General features: G+C 42.4%; 1 protein-coding gene across 2 annotated transcripts in view; it reads right to left on the bottom strand.

Moving 5' to 3' along the window:
• Nucleotides 1–500: 500 nt before the first annotated feature.
• THOC1 (THO complex 1) overlaps nucleotides 501–20,818 on the bottom strand; it is a 35,934-nt gene continuing 15,616 nt past the window's right edge. The window contains exons 9-21 of one of the 2 annotated variants that reach the window (XM_019526011.1): nucleotides 19,789–19,862; nucleotides 13,493–13,601; nucleotides 12,070–12,201; nucleotides 10,776–10,876; nucleotides 8,949–9,015; nucleotides 8,597–8,647; nucleotides 8,042–8,112; nucleotides 6,809–6,904; nucleotides 5,841–5,906; nucleotides 4,992–5,075; nucleotides 4,632–4,779; nucleotides 3,294–3,372; nucleotides 501–904 (exon numbers count right to left, since the gene is read on the bottom strand). In XM_019526011.1, the coding sequence (XP_019381556.1) occupies nucleotides 609–904; nucleotides 3,294–3,372; nucleotides 4,632–4,779; nucleotides 4,992–5,075; nucleotides 5,841–5,906; nucleotides 6,809–6,904; nucleotides 8,042–8,112; nucleotides 8,597–8,647; nucleotides 8,949–9,015; nucleotides 10,776–10,876; nucleotides 12,070–12,201; nucleotides 13,493–13,601; nucleotides 19,789–19,862 (1,374 nt within the window). In that variant the 3' untranslated portion in view covers nucleotides 501–608. The remainder of the gene's footprint in view (nucleotides 905–3,293; nucleotides 3,373–4,631; nucleotides 4,780–4,991; nucleotides 5,076–5,840; nucleotides 5,907–6,808; nucleotides 6,905–8,041; nucleotides 8,113–8,596; nucleotides 8,648–8,948; nucleotides 9,016–10,775; nucleotides 10,877–12,069; nucleotides 12,202–13,492; nucleotides 13,602–19,788; nucleotides 19,863–20,818) is intronic. The other variant, XM_019526022.1, reaches the window with a different exon arrangement.

The raw sequence follows: 20,818 nt of genomic DNA, 5'->3' as shown, positions 1-20,818 counted from the left end.
CCACCCCCATGATAGCTTCAACCTAACAATGTCAGGGCTTGAAGTAGGCAGGTTTAAAAAAATTAAATAATGCATCCCGTACTGGCCATTCTTGTTATCCACAAAAGTGCCCAGGCCTGTTCTGAATTGTGAGTTAGGTTCATGGCCTCAGTGAGATTTCTATGCTCAAGTCTCACAGTTCCTTTTATCCATTTACATTTTGCACCTTTAAGCCACACGGTATGTCTCTTACTCCTACCTCATTCTTCTACGGGGAGATGGGAGTCAAGTCAGTAGTGCCAATTTTACCCCAAAAAGCCAGAAAAAAGTTGTATACAAGTGTACACAAGCCCTGGGTCTCTCTGTGGCCCATCTTCTGAAGGTACCAAGCTAGTAGTCTACCACAGGCATCAAAAAAGCTCTTTCCCATTTCCATAATGTAAGGCAGACCTGGGATTTACTCTTTCTGGTTCAGCATTCCTAATGAAGCCTTCATTTCTCAGAAATTCTGTGCAACTAAACAATGTTATAAAAAGGTTTTATTGTTTACTAAACAGAAGAGACCTATTGAATCTCCCATAGCAACAATAGTCACAATTATTTCAACAAAATTTTTTTGCTCTGAGAAGTTAACTATTGTTTTCAGTATCATTTGTTAGGCTTTCAGCAAGGTCATTTAATCCAGCTTTGTTCAGTGCTGTGATCAGGTTCTCAGGTATGGCATGTGCCCCCTCTTGATCCTGCCAGGCAACCAGCAGTTGCTTTGCTCTCATCTTCACATCCTCACTGTCTGACTCAATCTGTCTTATATCACGGTCCTTCATTTCCAGGTACGGAGCAAGCACCTTCCACTGCTCTCCCAGCCTGTTAGCAAATGACTCGATTTGTTCCCCCGTCATAGGTTTGTCCCGTTGGACTTCCGGACCTTAAAAAAAAGCAACAACAAAAAAAAGAGATTTAGATTGCAGGTAAAGCTCCTTTGGATTTTAGGCTTAGACTCTGGCTGTTCTACTTCTTTCAGTCAAAAAAACCCCAAAACAAAACCAAAAAGCCCAACAACAACCCAACCCCCCCTTATTTTGCTTGTATGCTTCAAATCCCATCTCAGTAGTGTTTAAAAGCAATCAATTTTCATAAACTATTCACTCTTGGGGGCTCGGAAGGAACTTCACTGCTAGTGAACACCTCTCAATAACATACATCTGAGGGTTTTCACAACACTGGTATGATCAGGTACAGCAACTGCTAGGTTCTTAAGAATCTCAGGAGCAACCATCCCTGTAACCAGCAATCCCTGGCTAGTCACCTGCTAGTCACTGCAATTTGCAACCCCAGTACTGCCGGCTGTCTCACTAAAGTTGTCACTGAAATATCATTGTATTTGGAAAAAAGTATGTCAGTGAAATCATGCAGAGTGAACTTGTCTCTGTTCACAGAATCATAGAAAAATAGGACTGCAAGGGACCTCCAGAGGTCATCTAGTCCAAGTCCCTGCCTATGGCAGGATCATCACTATCTAAATCAGCCTACACAAATCTACTGTCTAACCTATTAGCAAAACTGCATAGGCAACCCCAAACACGTAACACTCTGGCCTGCCACAAGTAAAGCAGGGGGACCACAACGGCCAATGTCCTGCTGCTACAAAATCTGTTAAAATACGTTTAAGAAATGAATATTGTAGAAAATAAAATGCCTCTCCCTTAACTCTTATTACTTAAGGCCCAGAAAGGGAATATATTGAATCTTCCTGCCTATGGCACATGGTGCCCAGGATTTTCAACCAGTTTGTCTACATTATTATACTTAAAATACTCTTTCCTATTTACACTTTTGCCATCAAGATAAAAAAAACTATAAACTGTGTCTTGCTGACAAGACAAATGCTGCAGAGATTATACAAGTGAGTTTACAAACTTGTAGGGAGTCACAGACTGCAATCAGTATGGTTTAATGGCTACATTTACTTGCACACAGTCTTCTCAAGATATATTAATAGATGAATTACTTAAACATGGAGTTGGGTTATGCTGTTTTACATTGCTGTCTCCCCTCACACAGTTTCAAGAGCCAGATGGCATACTCTGAAAGCTTAACTCCCTCTGATACTTATCAGTCACACTCCTTTATAGCAACTAAATTCATGACATCAAGTGAAAGGAACTGAAGGCCACGAACAATGGACGACAAAAGCACTCTGAACAATTTCACAATTGCTAAGGAGCACAGTGTCCACCAGCTGCATCAGTTCACAGCCACCCCAGCTTTCCCTTAGGAGGTTTAAAATGAGATGGAAAATCAGCAAGGTGGCAGTGGGAAGGCTGTTCCAGGTGGGGCTAAGCTAAAGAGAAGACTTGCACTAGCAGTAGTGGGATTTGGAAAGGAAGGGAGAAGAGGTGCTGGATGAGACAGAAAAATGGAGTGGACATGTACATAGAAGCCTGCAGAATTTTTTAAACAGGAAAATATCTGACCTCAACTGGGGTGTGAATGGGCAACTATCAAAGGTTTCTGGAGATGGAGCAATTTCGCTTGGAACTTGCAGGAGCAATCTGCACATGTTGGGTAGAGCACGAATAGCAGGAAGCCACAGAGGGAAAGGTGGAATGAGATGAAGGCATGGATAAGATGGAGAAGGGCAAATGCACAGACAAAGGAGATGGCAGAGGAGAGTTATGAGTAAGAATATGGCAAGGTAACGAGCAGGAGGCAAATGTAAGGTCAAATTTGAAAGAAGCTATAGAGTTTATCAGGAGGGATTTTCCTCTCATAGGTAAGCTTCTGCCTGTGTGGTGTTTAGGAAGAAATAAGGCAAGGATCTCATAGAGATCATGGAGACAGGAAGTACTGCACAAGGTGTTATGGACCTGTAAGTAGACTCTGTCCTGGAAGTACCTTGTGAGTCTAGAAGCAGACATCCCATGGTAATTTAATCCTCAAAGAGCACTAGGACAGGCAGGGAAGTAGTCAAAGAAACCTCCATCCATAACCACACTGTCATTGTATTATCAGCATCTGGTCCCATGGTAAAAACCTATCACCCAACAGGAATGTTGAGATTCTAATGAAAGTGTTCATGGTCTAACTTTGAATTTTAGTTGGACACTCAGTGATGCACATTTTGGGGTGCTAAGTGATTGCTAGCTTAGTGGGATGTGAAATGGGCATCGTTTTTCATGTGAACACCAGTGCTAAACATTTACAGATCAGAAACATGGGGTTAAACAGAATGGATGACCTAGGGGGTAAAACACAGCTTCTACATATGCATCAAGAGTGAAACTTTGAAAAGACCAAGAACATGCAAGCCTTACTTTCATTGTTTTCCTTTAACAAAGCATCATTATCTTCCTCATCTTCATCCTCGCCTGTTTTTATTTCTTCAGAAGGAGGCTACAATGAAAGAACTGAATATCATTGGATGACTTCTGTGTTTAAAGAGAAACTTTATAACTGTGATGGTACCTGGCATGCCTGCTAGAATGGAAAATTTGACAGAACCCATTTGTAAAAAAAACCCCCCATTTTTTATTCTGTATCCCAAACCCTAGTAACAAATGTTCTAATAATAAAAAAATGCCAGATGACCTGATCTCACAGGAATATCTCCAATTCTTTTCAAGATAGCAAAAGCTAAGTATTTGATACACAAATATTCCTTGCTTTAGAGGAAATCAATCATCTCCCTATAAGTCCAGGAGAGTGAGCATTTCAATGCCTTTCCTGTCCTTCCTATAACCTATTTTTCACTCAAGCCTCCCCCCCCCCCGTTTCCTTTTTGTATTACCTGAAGATGACATACAACAAAAACCAACACTGATGCAAGGTGCTTGGGGGGGCAGGGTAGAGGCAGGAAGGACCGGTGGCTTCTTTAGGATGAATAAAGGTCTGAGAGGTTTAACAAAAGACTCCCGTTTGTTCTACATTTGAACTTAAGGTCTCACCTAGTGAAATTTTTCTGTAGGATCTGATGGATGATGAGCTAAACTACACAGAGTGAAATCTGATCAAAAAGGAAAAATCATTTCAAGTGCTTAGAACTTCAAAAAAATATATATATTTACAGCCAGTTAACTCAAGTGACTGATTAAAAAAACTTTTCTGGTAATATCTGAAAAACATATTTTTCTCCCATCTCAACAGCTGAGAAAACTTGCAAACACAAAGCCTGGGTCCTCCAAGGATGTCATTCAACAAAACAGGCGTAACTAGAACAGTAAATCCTGATATTTCTAAGGCAAAAGGATTTAATCTCACAATCTTTTGGGCTTTCTTTATACACCATTAAAGGAAATAAGGCCCCAAAGCCAGCATCACTCATTTTTTTGTGACTTTATTCAGCAGCACAAGAGCAGCTGCCCTTCAGCACACAAAATCCTAATGTTTCTATAAATATTTTGAGTCATAGTCAATTGTTTAACAAGCCAAATTTTAAGCTCTTAACAGCAAATCATCAGTTCCAAAGTTAACGCCATCAAGGTTTTAATGGATCAGACTATTTGCAAGTTTTATATTAACACACAAGCACTCCTCCAAATATAATTCCTTTGCCATAAGCCCAAGATCTACTCCCCTGCCAAGTCTACAGAATAAGGGACAATCAGGAGGTCAGTCAGTTCTATCTGAAGTAAGTATTGGGTCACATTACGTACCGGCAGCTCCTTCGCCAATTTGATTACCATGTTTTCTAGGTATTCTGGTAAACTCTTAAACTGTTGATTTGTCGGCTGGAAGAAGTGGGGACTTCTGCGTGCCAGTAACCTTAATGCTCTCCATCCATAGTTAGAATTGTTTACAGCTCTACAATGATAAATTTAACTGTCATTTATACAAGACAGAGAAACAGATCCCAAATGTCCCGAATTCTCTACCACGTGATTTGAGGGCTATTAACCTTCCATGCATAAGGGCAGGCCAGCAGAGAGATCACTGCTACAGAGAACAGGCCCTTTCCTTTAGCAACCCAAACAAACATTACTGAAGACACAAAATAAAAAAGAAAACCTACTTACTTGTATGCATTTTCAACCATGTTTTCAGGATCTGCCTGCTCAATAGCTTCTTCAAAGAACTCCTCCAGTGTTGGCATGTACTCCCTGTGAAACAAGAATGAGCGCTTCATACCCCACACACTTAAATCTTCCTTTATATCTTCTCTGGTTCACTCATGCACATTACTCACCCTTACTTAAACAGTTGGATCTATTACAACCCAGTTCTCCAACCCTCACTTGCTACGCAGACTATTTAGTAAACCACTGGGGGCCAGACTTTTTGGCAGACATATGTTAGACCCATACCCTCCTTGAGTACCACTCGGATCCCTTTTCCTCACCTGATCTGCTGCTCATCTTTCTGCTTCCTGGCCTGTGCGCCCTGCCTGATCTGATGCTCTGCTTTCTGGTCCCTGCCCTATCTGCCAGTGTGCTTCCTGTCTCCTCACCAATCTGTTGCATGCCACACATAAAAGCTGCTTAAGCCGCTTGTGGCAGCCATGCGGCAGGTTGGCCACCCCTGCAGTAAACAATGTGACTATTAGCCTGAGTGTACACCACTCAGCATGAAAGGGTTGTGAATTTGGGCTTTTAGGTATGGTTTTATTCTATTAAAGATCAACAAGAACTGTTGACAAAATGTTATTAGCCCCCTAGACATAGATGTTTTAGATTAAAAGGAGATTTCTGAGAGACAAGGAATGAACTAAGCTATAACCTGTCTCTCTGAGCATAAACAGCACTGCATTACTTATATAAATACTCTGCACTTTTCGCTTGCTAGAGCAAACAAATAGCTTTTTAATTGTACATAATCATAGTGCTGGAAGTTGGGCTGGAGGTAAAGAAATACCTTTTCCTACTTACCTACTGTCAGATTTACAAGCTTCCATGTTGTCAGGACATAAATTCCAAAGCCGCGTGAGCTCCTCACTGCAAAGAGGAACACAAGTAGGCAGGTTAAATCAGTTAATGAATGATTAGGATGGGAGGATGAATGGAGTATTCTGCCCGAATTTCTCATATGACATACACTGACCTGGAATGTTTTGGATTCATATCAGTAAATGACAAGCCCCACTCATCTTTGCAAACTACTGGGGCAGGTGTATATTAGGAATTGATTGGTGATTTGGGATCAGAAACAGAATACAGTTTGAAAAGCTTGTCCCTGGGATATTTGTGTTAGATGGAGCAATTAACTTTATATTCTGGAGGGACTCTCAGCTAACCAACTGATAAGAAGGGCATGGAGTTCAACATAAGGTTGAGGAAGCTCTCCTTCCCGAGGCTAGCTAAACATCTACAATGGTAAAATAAAGAACCTCTTGCTCCTACTGATAAAGATGAAACTAAATCAGTACAGTATTTGGCTGTAATATTTTGCATTTGATTATTAGTTATTTTGCAAAGGAATGTACTGACAATAAGGAGTTTATGCCCCAAGGAGCTTATAAATTAATTTGGTCACAAAAAAAATATACAGATACACAAAATGCCGAAAGATACACAAGGATTTCTGGAGTGTTACAGAGACCAGTATGTATAGGTTGTACAGAAATAATGTATTTTAAGTGAGCATATAAGGTAGGAGAGACAAATTTGATTCAATGAGTATAACAGATGGCCCAGAAAATAATCAGGGATGGAAATGGCCAAACAGAAGCAACTTCCAAGGGGATAAATTTTAGAGGTCTGAAAGCATTTAACAGACCCTGATATCAGCCCAAGTGGCATTTCAGGAATTCATTCACAAAAAGATATCACACTTTATACAGCACAAGTGTCACTGATACAAAAATACCATATACCATGGAAACAATAAGTTAACATACTTCCCCATCAAAATTTTTTTGTTTGGTCCTCTTCCTAGGAAATCCTCTGGGGCTGGCCTCTTTCTCACAGGTCTTATTGGCTTCAAATCTGGTGGTCTAAGAACAAAAAGTAAAAAATCACTTTGAGTGTCAGAATGACAGCACTTGGTGGTCCAAACTAAAGACCTTCATATGGTTTGTGGCTGAATACGAGTGCAAACTGGACATAGGAGAGATAAGCCATGGGGGTTTTCTTTTGCATTTGCCTGATACTAAATTGCACCTTTAATTCAAGAGATAACTATGAATCAGATTCACATCACACCTCAAATCTTCCATTTATTCCAGCAGTCTATATGTAATCTTGCCTGTTTATGTCACTTGCTCACCATCTATCTGGGAATTTAAGTTTCTTTTCCATAACACACCCAATGCTACAGAATCAGAATGGAAACCCCGGACCACCAAGGAGTCTAAGGGAAGACCTACCCAGACTTTCAAATCCTGACTGAGACTGAGACAAGTAGAACAGCCACTGGTGGTGAAGTTGAGCCTTTTATAATTACATGTGGCTTTAGAGTTTCTTAGCAAATTTCTCTCTTCCCTTGCCCATTCTATCATTTCTTCAAACTGGAATCATGAAGCAATTCCACCAGATCCCCAGACCCAATCCACTGATGAGCAAAACTTCTCACTGCTGAAGGTGCCAGTTAATCTGTGTAGACGGGTGAGGATGAAAGGCACTGGAACATAAACTTAGACACATTTAGTCTGAAGTCTGAGTTTGGTACATGGCCTGTTATCAAATCGCACAAAAAGCTTTTGTTGGCTGGCTGTACCCAGGCAACCTTTTCTTTCTTTCACATCAGTAACCACAACCAAGTAGTTGCTTAATGACAACTAGTCACCTGAGGACAACTAGTCATTCAAGGGTCTTTTTATGTAAAATTCCAGCAGAGATCTCCAGTCTATGCTATTCCATTGGAGTCATACCAACAGGGATTCCCTTAGAGGGAATCCATATCTCAAGAGAGAAGGTGTATACAAAAGTAACACAGCTTATGCAGTTCCACTGTTTCAGCCTGAAATCTGTTAGATTCAAAAGGCAGGAAAGAGTGATATGCTCCCCCAACACACTGTAGAACCCCTTTGCTCTATTTAGTAAAGATACTTGTGTCACCGAGCATGTCCTCTGCAATAACTCTGTTTAAAGAAAGCAGAAGGGCTTATTTCCAACTTTACTTGTGCATTTACCTCTCTTTCACAAAACTTGGGCAGCCTTCATTTTTCCATGAGTTCCAGTTTTCTTCAGTGTTTAGTATATGCTGAAAAAGGTATAGAAATAGCCAATATTAATGGACACTTCCACCTTCAAAATCAGCATCTGAAATTTTTGTTAATATGCTACTATAAGCAACTAAGACTGTTTAACAATCAGAGAGGTATATTTTCAACTTCTTTATATGCTGGACACGTCTTTGGGGAACATCATTTAAACTAATTCTTTTGCACAGTCAGTGTCCCTTCTCCCCATCCCCCATTATATTCATGTGTGTCTGGGGATGCATCTATCTGCCTGTGCCCAAAACTATCCCAACAATAGGTGAGAGAAAAAGCTTTTGAACAAACTACGGAAATGTCACCACAAACCAACAGAAACTGGTACGGAGAGTCTAAGGAAGGTATAGTACCGGAACCTACTTTTATCTCATGTTTTTTAGCTGGCTAGATTACAAGCTGATGGCATCCTTTTATAGTCTAGTTGGACCCTGTTGTGATATGCAGTAGCTTCCATTTCTAATTACTCACCTCTACCATTTTTGAGAATCTTTCCCCATCTGGAGGGTTTTCTGAAAGAAGCTGCGATTGGAAGAGATCATATATTAACTAAATAGTGCATACGTAGTAAAATATTTGAAAGAAGGTAAGCAAAGGAAACCAGGGTTACCGATTGATGAACAGCAGATACAATGTCTGGTATTTCTGAAGATTCCAAGAATTCTTTCAAATTTGCAAAGATAAGACAGACCAATTTAAACAGAAAGCTCCTGCACTATAGCTCTGTGTTATCAGCACACCAAACACATGGGAGAAAGGGATCTGTTTTATTACAAGAACAGATTTAGAGCAAGCATTGTTTGCCTGACTCTTTTGTACAAACCTGGTAAACTGCTTTTGTAGTATCTTCAATCCAGAGGGACTGTTCATCAGTTAGAACATAGTTTGAACTGGAGTGGGAGAGAAAAAAAAATAACTAAATCAAAATAGCCTAGTCCATGAGGGACAGCACATTCTACTCTGTTATTACAGTATTACAGTTTTCTAAATACAAAGAAAGAAGTTATGTAGTAACCTAGCAGCATTTCAAAGGCAGCAATTAATGTACAGACTGTAAAGAATGAACACAGGCATCTCAAACAACTTGGGGGGGAGGGGGGGAGGTTGTAGACTTTCTGGGACAAGTGTCACTGCTTTTTATAGGTGCCAAGAATCTCAACAGGACTTGCAGGTGGGAGATGGAAGGGAAAATGAAATATCTGCAAAATCTGTGACTTGGTCCATTAGCAAGAGGGGACTATAATATGAACTGAAATCTCATTTTTATTTCTCAGTGGTGAAAAAAAAGAAGTCCGCTGTACAGTGAAACTCTGAGAATAAGTCCCCCATTAAATCTATTCTGTAACACACAGCATACAGAATTTGTTTGGTTGGGGTTTTTTTTTTTTTGTCAAGCATTAGCTAACTTTAAGGGTTAATCCAGCCATGATTACGGCTAATTAACCACAGAAAATTTCCTTTAGTCAGAAGGGTGTTTAATTACTTGGTAACATTTCAAAAACATCAGCATTATATTGAAATACCTAGAACATTTTTTGGTTCCCTGTTCATTTTATTTCAGTTCTGGTCCACACTGGGAACTGAATATTGCATTTGAACCACACTCTAAGACAGTACTGTCTGACAGACAGGGCACTGCCCTATGCTTCTGGAGAACTGGGCTCTACTCTTGGCTCAGGGTGGTAATGATATTAACCTCCTTTAAAAAGTGCTTTGAAATCTGCTGATAAAAAGCACCAACAGTGAGATGCCACAATAAAGGCTACTGTCATGTCTACATACACACACATACAGTGCACAGCACAAGAAATGAACACATAACTAAACAGCACATTTCTGTTCTACTTTAGACAGCTGTGTTCCAACACATCTAAAACTGGGTCTTTTAATATAGGATGTTACTTCAGCATTATAAATATAATGATCTGTGGCCATTGCTCCTGCCATTTCGGATGGACACACTTTTTCCACACGTAGATGCTTAGCAGATATTCATTTAATGGTACAATGTTATCCCAACAATCATGCAACCAGCCATGCCACACATTCGTGGCAGGATGCGCGATTCCGGGGGGTCAGGAATCAGTTCCCAACTATACCCTTTTAACTTGCCAGCACACGTGGAGCTTGGAATCATAATCCCTGCACCAGAAAGCTGAAAGTTTCACACAGGGTAGCCCCTTCATGGGGCTGTTGGGGCACAGGTCTTCTACACGTTCTGGGCACAGGGAATCAATCAGTTCCCTCTACTCAGCAAGTTCAAAGCCATGTGCTCAGCTCGGCTCAAGACCCTGGGCTGACAGTTGGTACATGGACAAGGCACGCCACACATTCAATTTAAAGCATCACACAAATCAGCCACAAGGATGTTCTACATCTTTGCTGTTCTATGACACCAAAAACTGGGTGAACGTGTGGCACACCATTGATAACACAATCTACATGTTAATCATGACATAAATATAACATCTACCAGAGGCTTAAGGGGCCTTAGATCTTGCAACAAAAGCCACACAGAAAAGTCAGATTTGCTTGCCAGATCTGGCCCTAAGTTCTACAGGATCTTTTAAAAGGAGCTTTAAAAAAATCCTTTATTCTGCTTGACCTCAGAACCAAATATCCCCCACTAAGATCAGGATTCCTATCTTACCTTTTAAATTTGACCTGTCCTTTTAGATACTGAAATAATATCAGATACTGCAACAGGATGTGACGGCGGAAGTTACTGTCACTCAGCTGCAAATCCATGAGCTATACACGAGATTTTGGTTTAAAAAACAAAACAAAACAGGTCACTAAGCAGAAATGACTCATCATGTTTCATCACTCATTTTTAGGTACTCTTCAAACTTTCAAGAAGAAAAAAAATATGCTTAGCTTTGATAAGCCAAGTTGGGGCTACTACTATAGAAATCTGATTTTATTAAGGCGTACCAGAATCTGTATTCTAGACTGTCCATATGTTCAAATTACTCACCTCTGGCTGGAGTGATCTAGTTGGGGGTGGCCTGCTTTGAGCAAGGGGTTGGACTAGATGACCTTCTGAGGTGCCTTCCAACCCTCATTTTCTATGATTCTGTAACTGTTTACAAGTATAGTTGAGGCTATTGCACTCCATTTTTACTAACATGCACCTTGGCTAAGACACTGCAGGATTTGTCGGTTGGGTGATTATTAAAGTGAAATCTAAGTGTGGAGAACAATATAAAAAGAGCAGCGTATGGTCTCGTATGGTCCTTAGACACCCATTATAGCTGTTTTATGCTGCTGATCTGTACAACATTCTACCTGGGACATGACTCACTTCTACAAGTTTGGATTCACTCACTATTTTAACAATCTATCATGTCTGATGATATAAACTAGAAATGGGGCTCTCAACATAATGCAATGATTTCTCACATGTAAAGTAACAGCATAGGACATTTTCTTTTCTCATATGCCAGAAAGGGTAGCTTCTTGTATTACTTTGTGACCACAAGACCCCAAGAACAAGGAAAAAGCTTAAAAAAGAGTTATTCAAGAAACAGAGGTGTGTATTACTCCAAGAGATACAATATTTCAGGCTTTAACCACTCCAGAGAGCTCAAGTTATCTTCACTTATTCTACCTCTGCAGTGAGGTATGTGTAGACACAAGAGGGCAGCAGGGACAGCTGTGGACAGGATGACTGGCTCAATGCAGCTGCAAACCTCCCAATCCCTTCTGCTGCCCAGGGGCCAGGTAGCACCTTCCTAGGCAGGATCAGACCTCTTCACGGGCCAGATCCACACAAGGGGCCACCGGTTGCTGACCCCTGCATTAAACTTTTACCTTTGCTCTCTAACTATACAATTACAGCATATATATGAGAGGCAATACATGCAACTGTATCACTATACTACAATGCATGCCTTTCCTCTTTTTTTTTTTTTTAAACACATACAGACATGCAAAGTACACACCTTTTCACTAGTTAGGAACTTTGCAAAGTACACATGCTCTCCTCCTGTTTTTAGCTCTTCTAGCTTCTTCCGTGAGGCCTGTGTGTCATCCAACTTGTAGCTTTTAAAAACAGCCAAAACTTCTTCTGAATACTGTAAAGCAAGGGTATGTGTCACAGAAAAGTTCAAGTACTGTATTTTGTTTTCACTAGAAAAACCTTAATGGAGCTGATCCCAAAAGGTTCCAAGCAAGTAAATTTATTTCTAAGTTGGCTATTCACTACAAATAGTAACACTGGACTGCAGCGTTGGCCAAGGCAGTCAGGTACTCCAATTTAAACAGATGACAAATATTCTTCAGATGAAAACATTTTGCTCAGGAAAAGTTGACAGCAAGCCTATTTAATCATTTCAAAATTGGACACAAATCCAAATCAAGCTGTTCTTCAAGAATGTTACTGAAATGTTACTTCAAGAAGCTCCTGAAAATACAAGTAATTTGCCATCTGTTGAGGAAGGGCTTAGTTGGTTTTAAGACAGTATTACTAAAACTATGGTTTTGGTTTCTAATGTTTACGGCTAAGAGACGAGTTCAGTTTCAAGGCTCATACTTGTCCCCATTTCAAGTTCCCATTTTCAAATTCTAGCACACAATCCATACCCTCTAGTTTGAAAATCCTCAAACTTCCTCTAGGCTTAATGGAAAATGTGCACAGGGAAAAACCAGAATTGAGACTCAATTTGAATTATATGGGGTAGACAAAATTTTAATTTCATGGGGTACCTTTACAATTTCTGCCAAGTTCCGACCAGAACGCATTGGTGCAGACTCGAATAACTGAGTCTGCTGGAGCGGTGTGCTGCAGTGTTGCATGTATTCAGTGTCCCGTGTTTCAAAATGGCAGCAGGGGCACTTTAAATATAGCTCATTCAATGTGCTGGAACCCCATGGTGTCTAGAAATTTGGGGCCATTACATTTTCAAAAGCAACTGTTTCAAAACTTCACACTTCTCAAGTGTTTAGTTTTCCATGGAAGCAGATACACTAGCTACATTTGAAACAGCTTAGCCCAGTAAGTTAGAAAGATCTGACATTGTTATTCTTGACACGGTGGTGTAGTCCTGTCTGTCTGTGTCCATAAGAACTTTATCAAGAATGCATTTAATGCTACACATTTAGACACTAGCGCCCTTGGCTTTGCATGTCTCAGCAGATTAACAGGTAAAAGTTCAGCTTATTACTCTTATGACTGTACTTTAAGATTAATTTAGTATTTTTTTTACAGTATAATTGTAATGACAATGCATTTTCATTTGTATAAATGGCAGGAAATAATGTCTCTCTTCTTTGTTAGATGCCCTACTCCAGGTATATAAAAATGTAATTCATTAATCCAATTAATTTTGCACAAATGGTATACAATAAAACAGGAACATGATTTACCTTAAGAAAAGTTTTCCATGAGACTTTCTCATAGCACTGCACTGGATTCCTAAAGTAATCTTGAAGTGACCAGAATTTTCTATACAGGTTGTAATCTATTGGAATGGAACTGAAAACAAAAGGCTCCATTCTGAATGCAGCTTTGACAGACATGCTAGACAAATTTATGTCCATTCTTACAATGCAGAACCACAGAAAATACCAGTATTCTTGTAAGTCAGATAAATGAAGAGGCAATAATCCTGGACAACAAGACTATACTCATTTTAGTTGCTATTTAGGAGACCACTTCTCTACCCCCACACAATAGGCCTGTGCCAATAAGGAAGTAATCAATTCGTATTCAACTGATTCGGAGGACTGTAGTTGGATTTGGAGATTCAGATCACTGTCCTGAATCAATTTGGCTGAATTGGCACCAATTCAGAGAGATTTGGAGATTCGGCCATAGCCTACAATGGGGAATCACTGAAATACCTATAACTTTGTCATGTTTTGGCTGATTTGGATAAAAATTGTAGGGATGGTTGCCACTTCTGAGGGTATGAAGCCTGCCAAGTTTCGAGGAGATACGTGCAGGGGTCACTGGGAAACTGCACCTCAAAGTCATGAAAGCAAAACTTGTGTCACGTGCATGTGTTAAGGCGCAGCGGGGTGAAAACTGCAGGGATGCTAGCCCCTGCTGAGGCCACGGAGCCTACCAGGTTTGAAGGAGAAAGGTGCAAGGGCTTCTGGGAAACTGTACCCCAGGCTACTGACAAGCAAACCTCATGACACAGGTGACACTGTTTGTTAAGGCGCACCCTCATTAGCACTGGGGCCTCTACATGACACGGTAGCGTGACTCAGTGAGGTCTCCTCTTCGCCTACAGCCTCACCTCAGTCCACCACTTCAAATAACAACAGGTAAGCAGTGCACAGCAGCACCAGAAGCATCTCAGGCAGCCAAACTGTCACAGACTAGAGCCTTTCTTTCCTTTCCTGAAGGAGCTTCTTCCCCAGCAGCTGTCAAAGAACTCTCCCTGCCAGCCCGAGCCCTGGGGCTTAGATGTGCCCAGGGCCCTGCGTCCTTCTGGTCATCTGACTGGGGACAGGTGCTAGGGGTATTGGTCTAAGGACATGGCACTGGCAGACAAGGTCCTTTGGGTCAATCTGGTATCTTTTAGTAGACCAACTAAATAGTTAGAGAAATATATCTTAGTTAGCTTTTGGGTTGAAAAACTCTTTGTTAGTCTGAGGAAACACCTGCAGTTGATGTGTGTGCTGTTCATGGATGGAAGGAATAGTAAAGAAGCCAGAGGCTGGCATGCAATGCAGGCAAGAAAGCCAGTCAGTGAAAATGGAAATGGAGGTGTCAGGGGGTGAGGGACAGGCTTGGGTAAGGGGGAATGGGAATATAGCAGGTAAAAGTGGAGAGGTACCTAGGGAGTCAGATGGCCAGCAGGTTGTAGTGTGTCATAAATCCAATGTCTATACTGAGTCCATGAGTTTCTGTACCTAGGAGGCTGACAAAGTGAAGTTCGTACGCCCAGCTGTGAAAAGCATTTTGTAAATTCAAATAAGCACCGAACCTTGCTAACCTAACCTCATCGCCAGAAGACAACTTCCTTCAGCTCAAAACACAAAACCTGCCAACATATCTCCTGTACCCCCGCAAACTGCACACCAGAATCTATCAAAGACAAAATACCCAAGTACCTGTGGGGGCACATTCCTCACAAAAAACTCACTCTGTCTCCAATCTCTCAGGCCTGATCCTCAAAGGGAATTTACAAACCACTTTTTACAGCTGGGCCTATAAACTTCACTTCATCAGCCTCCTAGGTATAGAAACTCATGCACTAAATATAGACATTGGATTTAAAATGCACTGCTACCTGCTGGACATCTGACTCCCCAGGTACCTCTCCACTTTTGCCTGCTACATCCCCCTACCCCCCCTGCTTGCCCCAGCTGATCTGCCTTAGGCAGTGCTGGCAGATAGCATACTTGGGATCAACTACCACCTCAAAATGATCCCACACTACACTACTCCCCCACTTCTGGGTTGAGGGTGGATCCTGCCTTATCCCCTTCCTTAGCAGGCAGGGGCATAACAACAGGAGGAGTTGACTCAGCTGAGCTACTTGCCTCCACAACCTCCTCTGAGGTGCCTTCCTGACAAGGAGACCTGGCTTTAAGGAAACTTTGAGGGGTACGGAGCACAAACTCAGATTCCACCTTGGTCCCCAGCATTTCTTTAGCTAGGGTGCTCAAGTCCCCGGTTCCAGATCCAGCTCCTCCTCTGGCAGTGGGAGGCTCATGCTGGGAGATGAAATTGGGGTGGAGGAGACTGTCATTTTGCTCCTGGTGCCTATTTCTGGAGTTAGGGGAGGTGGTGCAGGTGCAGGGACAGGTACTGCTCTCACCTCCTTGCTTCCATTGGCAGCAGAAGATTCATGGCTGCCAGGAAAGAGGATACATCTATGTTGGGGGGGGGAGGGGCTGGAACTTGCAGCTTTAGCTCTCTCCCTACCCCCTCTAGCCCCTTTCCCTCCCCTGCCAGACCTGGCACCTGCCTTTCCGGCATACTTCATATTAATCTTTACTGTGCTGGAAAATGTGTTTAACTAACTAACAATATACGTTGTCGTCTTCTTCTCTAATGTATGACTGTGTCTGACTTCTTCTGTGTTGTGTTTACTGTTGGATGTGTACCTAAAATAATATCTCTTCTTCTATGACTCTCTGACTTCTGTGTTGTGTTAATCTGAATCTCTGACTTCCGTGTTGTCTTTAGTTTGTATGTAACTATAACTAATAATAACTATATATAATCTCTTCTTCTTCTTCTATGACTGTCTGACTTCTTCTGTGTTTTAATAATATCTGATTACTTCTTCTATGGGGGGGGTGTGCGCACACGCGCGCATGCGTGTGTGTGTAATATATGTGCTTCCCTGCAGTGATAGATCACACTGCCACGGAAAACACAGCTTTTTTTAAGTGTTGGGGGAAAAAAACAAGAACAAATATAAATTGAAAGAAATGAATTGGATAGGGATAAGTAGAGGGATTCTAGTTAGTAACCTATATCCAATCGTTTCCAAGAACACAAAGTAGCAAGAGACTGACTAGATAGGAATCCAAGCCAGTCCAGTACCTTTCAGACGCTGTTGTGCAGGCAGTAACAGCTCACAAAATGCCAAGAAAGCCTGCAGAAAGTCTTATATGCTGTTTCTACATCCCTCCCCCAGAGGGAAAGATCAGTCACTGACCAGCTAGAGATGTCAGTCTTTCCCTCCTGCTTTCCCTTCTTCTTCTGTTTCTGTTCCCCTGAAAGACTGCCTTCCGAATCTCCAAATCTTTTCTGAATTAAGAGGTTTTTTTTCTTCTCCCAATTCAGTTCGGTGATTCAGCCTCCAAATTGGGCTGAATCTTCTCCAAATCAAATCACGGACTGAAGCTTTGCACACCCCTAACACACAACTTCAACAGTACCCCAACGTCATAGTGAATGTGATATCACAGAGATACGTCCTGATGTTGGCCACATGGCACTTACCTCTCCCTGCCTCCAGCTCCATCCTATTGATGGGGCAGGTGCAGCTGTGTCCCAGAACCTGGGGCTGCCCCATGCTAGATCCTGACACTCAGCTGAGCACTGGGACCTATCATGGCTCAGCCCTGACACACATTCAATTACAGGTGAGATATTAATAAGCCCAAAAGAAGTTATGCATATGTAGAATAATTATGTGGCTGATTTGGTTTATTATCATGCCATAAATTGACTTGAAAGTCTAGCAGGGTCATTATTTATGGTGTAATTACATGTTAGTGTTAATCACAGTATATTGGAGGGGGGGCCTCAGACAGAAAATCTGTAGATGCGGATTCTCTACCAGCCTTTGGGTTAAATGGTGAGAACAAAGCAGATGAGATGAACTTTGCCAGGGGAAAATAAGAGACCTTTTTAAATATGATTATGCTACTGCTAGAAAATAGCCACTTGAAAGAAAACATAAATGCTGCAAACCCATTTTGCCAACTAGACAACCAAGACAAAGTTCACAAGGAAAGCAATCTTGGTATAAGTCATCCCAGCTTTTTGTGTATTTCAATAGATTATTTGCTCATCTGCATCTATTTAACATTTAGCTGATCTGAACGGAGATTAGAGGTGCACTGATACATTGGTCCATATTGTATTGACACTGATAAAAGGAAAACTGACCTTATTGGCAAATCAGCTTTTTTTGGCTGATGTGGCCGATAATGTTGCCAATAAATGGCAAGTGCACGGACGCAGCCGCAGCATGCACACAGCCAGGAATGCAGCCCGGCAGCATGGAGAGCAGCATCTAACCAGGAGGTCTGTTGTGGAGAAGGAGTGGGGGGGTACGGATTGAGGCCTCTGTGCTTAGGGGAGTGGGACTGAGGCAGAGGCAGGGGCTGCACAGCTGGGGTGGGGCATGGGATAGAGCCACGAGTGGTTCGTCCAGGGGGTGCAGGTGGCTCCTGCCACTGTGTGCACCCCCAGGGGAGGCATGTGCCCCCCAGATCTGTGCGCAGGGTGAGGGCAGGCTGCCACTGCAGGCTGGGGCTGGGAACAGCACTGGGCTTTTCCCAGTGGGGGCATTGCGCAAGGGCTGCACTCTGGGAGGTGGTAGCAGTGCAGGGAGGGGGGGCACTATGGGGTGGGCTAAAGCCACCCCAAAATTCACCATAGCCCCCTGCTGAATCTCCCCTCCTAGCACTGCCACTGCCCGCCCTGAGCACAGCCCCGGCCCAACCCTGCTGTCAGGAAGAGCCCAGCACTGCTCCAAGCCCCAGCCCACAGTGGCAGCCTGTCCTCGCCCTGCATGCAGATCTGGGGGGCACATGCCCCGCCCATGGTTCCCCTGGGGTTGTGCGCAGCATTGGAAGCCGCACCCCTCCCCCATGCCCCAGATGAGCCACTTGTGGCTCCATCCTGTGCCCTGTCCCACCTGTGCAGTGCCTGCCCCTGCCCCACTCTCTCGCTGCGGGGCTTCAATTTGCTCCCCCAGTCTTCCCCCCCACCACCACCATGCCCCTTCCCTGCAACAGATTTGCTGGCTGGATGCTGCTTTCCAAGCTGCATATCAGCAATCAGATCGGCATCAGCCGATATGGTTCATTAATATTCAGCCATAGGTATCAGTCCTAAAAAACTTTATTGGTGCATCCCTACCCGAGATCCATATAACAGAATCCTGGTGCATTCCCTTTCACACTGTAACAGCTACTACTACATTCCTACATTTACTGCATTCTAATTCAGTCATCTCTCTTATTCAGTAATACTACTAGCAACAACTTATTTGTGTAACCACATCTCAAAGAACAGAACAAGATGATTAAAGGATACCCCCCTGTGGCCAACATTTAGACCGTACTTAACAGCACATTTCTGATCAAACTAGTTAAACTAAGAATTTCCCTAATGACCTGAGCATAAGTTTACTGTATAAATATTGACACAAATGTCCATTAGTAAAAAGCACATTGCATTCAGTGCACTGGTTTCATCCTTCCATTTTAGTCAAGTGCAGCCACAAATCTATGGGATGTGGATAATCGGGAAACAAATCCCACACAAAGAGAACTAGTTTTTTCCTATTAAACAGGAGCTTTTGTTGACTGAGAACAAATGCAATTGCTCAAATCAATTTAAGTGAGTGATTTTCAAATCTCATTGCAGTCAGATGCCATTCAGATGCTGATAAGCAGTTAGTTAAAGATTAAATAGTTTGTAATGTATCATTTTTGCACTCCTTTTAGAGTTCTTTTGATATTTTGACATAAGATATATGTTGTTCAATTGAATTTAATAACATTAGATAAAATACAAGTCTTCAACTAAATTAACTGAGCTGAGCACGATAAACTCTAAAGCCAAAATCTTCATATGTGGATTAATGATTCAAATAAGTAATCGCACCTGAGAACTACAGCCTAAATACTACAGTATCATAGATGAGATAGACTGTTCAACTGGGATCCAAATAATTCTATCATGTAGTCTTTTATTTAATACTACCACTAGCAACGTCTTATTACAGTATTTTTGTTAACACCCTTTCCTTTCTTTGCTTGTTTGATGGCAGTAATGTTTTAAGGTAATAGTTGATAACTTTCTGAATACAGAAGAATTCTGACTCCAGCATGCAATGGTGCTTCTTAAATCAACAAAGTTTAGGTTAACACTGCAGGAGTTTTCATGCAGCTAACACTACTGAAAATTTTCACTTTATAACAGTTTTGACAGTTAAACTAAACCTTTAAGTGCTCACCAACTTGTAGGAGCTTCATCATCACCCATTTCACCTTCTTCAACTTCCAGTCCTTCCTCTTTCTCCTCTGTGTGCTACAGGAACAAAAAAAGTACATTTAAAATGTGCATGGAGCCTCTGTATTTTCAGCTGCAGGTCATTCACGGTTCTAGTTTCCTACACTTTCACTATTCACGATAACCATAAACTCTCTTTTGAAAAATCTTTGTAAACTAACTACTGAAGTGCTGTTAAAGGATACAGCACTAAGTTCTGCAATTCAAGTTTTAAACAAGCATGAAAATTATATAAAATCTTGCAATGTAAGGCCCCATTAACATTTTTCCAGTAAGGAAACAACACAGGCAGACCTACTCATTCAGGAAGGGCAAAAGAGGTTAGGAGAATTTCGGCAGGCTCTGCACCTCCACTTCCATGATGTGGAGGTATAGAGGCACATGACTGGACAACTCTGTAAGTGGGGAGGTGGGCGAGTGATTTGTGGGTGGGCATGGGGTTTGTGGGTGGGTATAGGCTGCGCACCATCAGGCCAGGCTGGCTGCCTCAGTGCCTCCACATGGGGCTTCCAGCATTCCAGCAGGAAGCCGCATGTGGAGGCAAGCAAGAGTCGTGCTCCATTGGGCTGGGCCAGCTCCTGCTTGTCTCCACATGCAGCTTCCTGCTCGAGTGCTGGAAGCCTCATGTGGAGGTGTAGAGCTCACCCAGCACAATGGCACGTGGCTCCCAGTCCACACGCCATTGAACCAGGCCAGCTGGCTCTGTGCTTCTACGTAGGGCTTCCAGTACTCCAGTGGGAAGCTGCACATGGAGGCCCGGAACCTGCCCAGCCCGATGGTGCACAGCTCCTACCTGCAGTGCCATGAGCCCCATGTGCCAGCACAGAGCCAGCCCAGTCTGATCTGAAGGTACATGCCAGCAGGCCAGGCTGAATCTGTGCCAGAATGTGCAGGCCCTGGGACTCTATCAGAGGCTTGGGCACCTGGGAGCTCTGCCTGCCATGGCCAGGAGCACCCCAGAGTCCACACCATCT

Source organism: Gavialis gangeticus, unplaced genomic scaffold (assembly GCF_001723915.1).
Source record: "Gavialis gangeticus isolate Ggan-Ray unplaced genomic scaffold, GavGan_comp1, whole genome shotgun sequence".
Lineage (NCBI taxonomy): Eukaryota > Metazoa > Chordata > Crocodylia > Gavialidae > Gavialis > Gavialis gangeticus.
The sequence above is the reverse complement of the archived record's forward strand: the minus strand, read 5'-3'. Positions and strand labels throughout refer to the sequence as shown.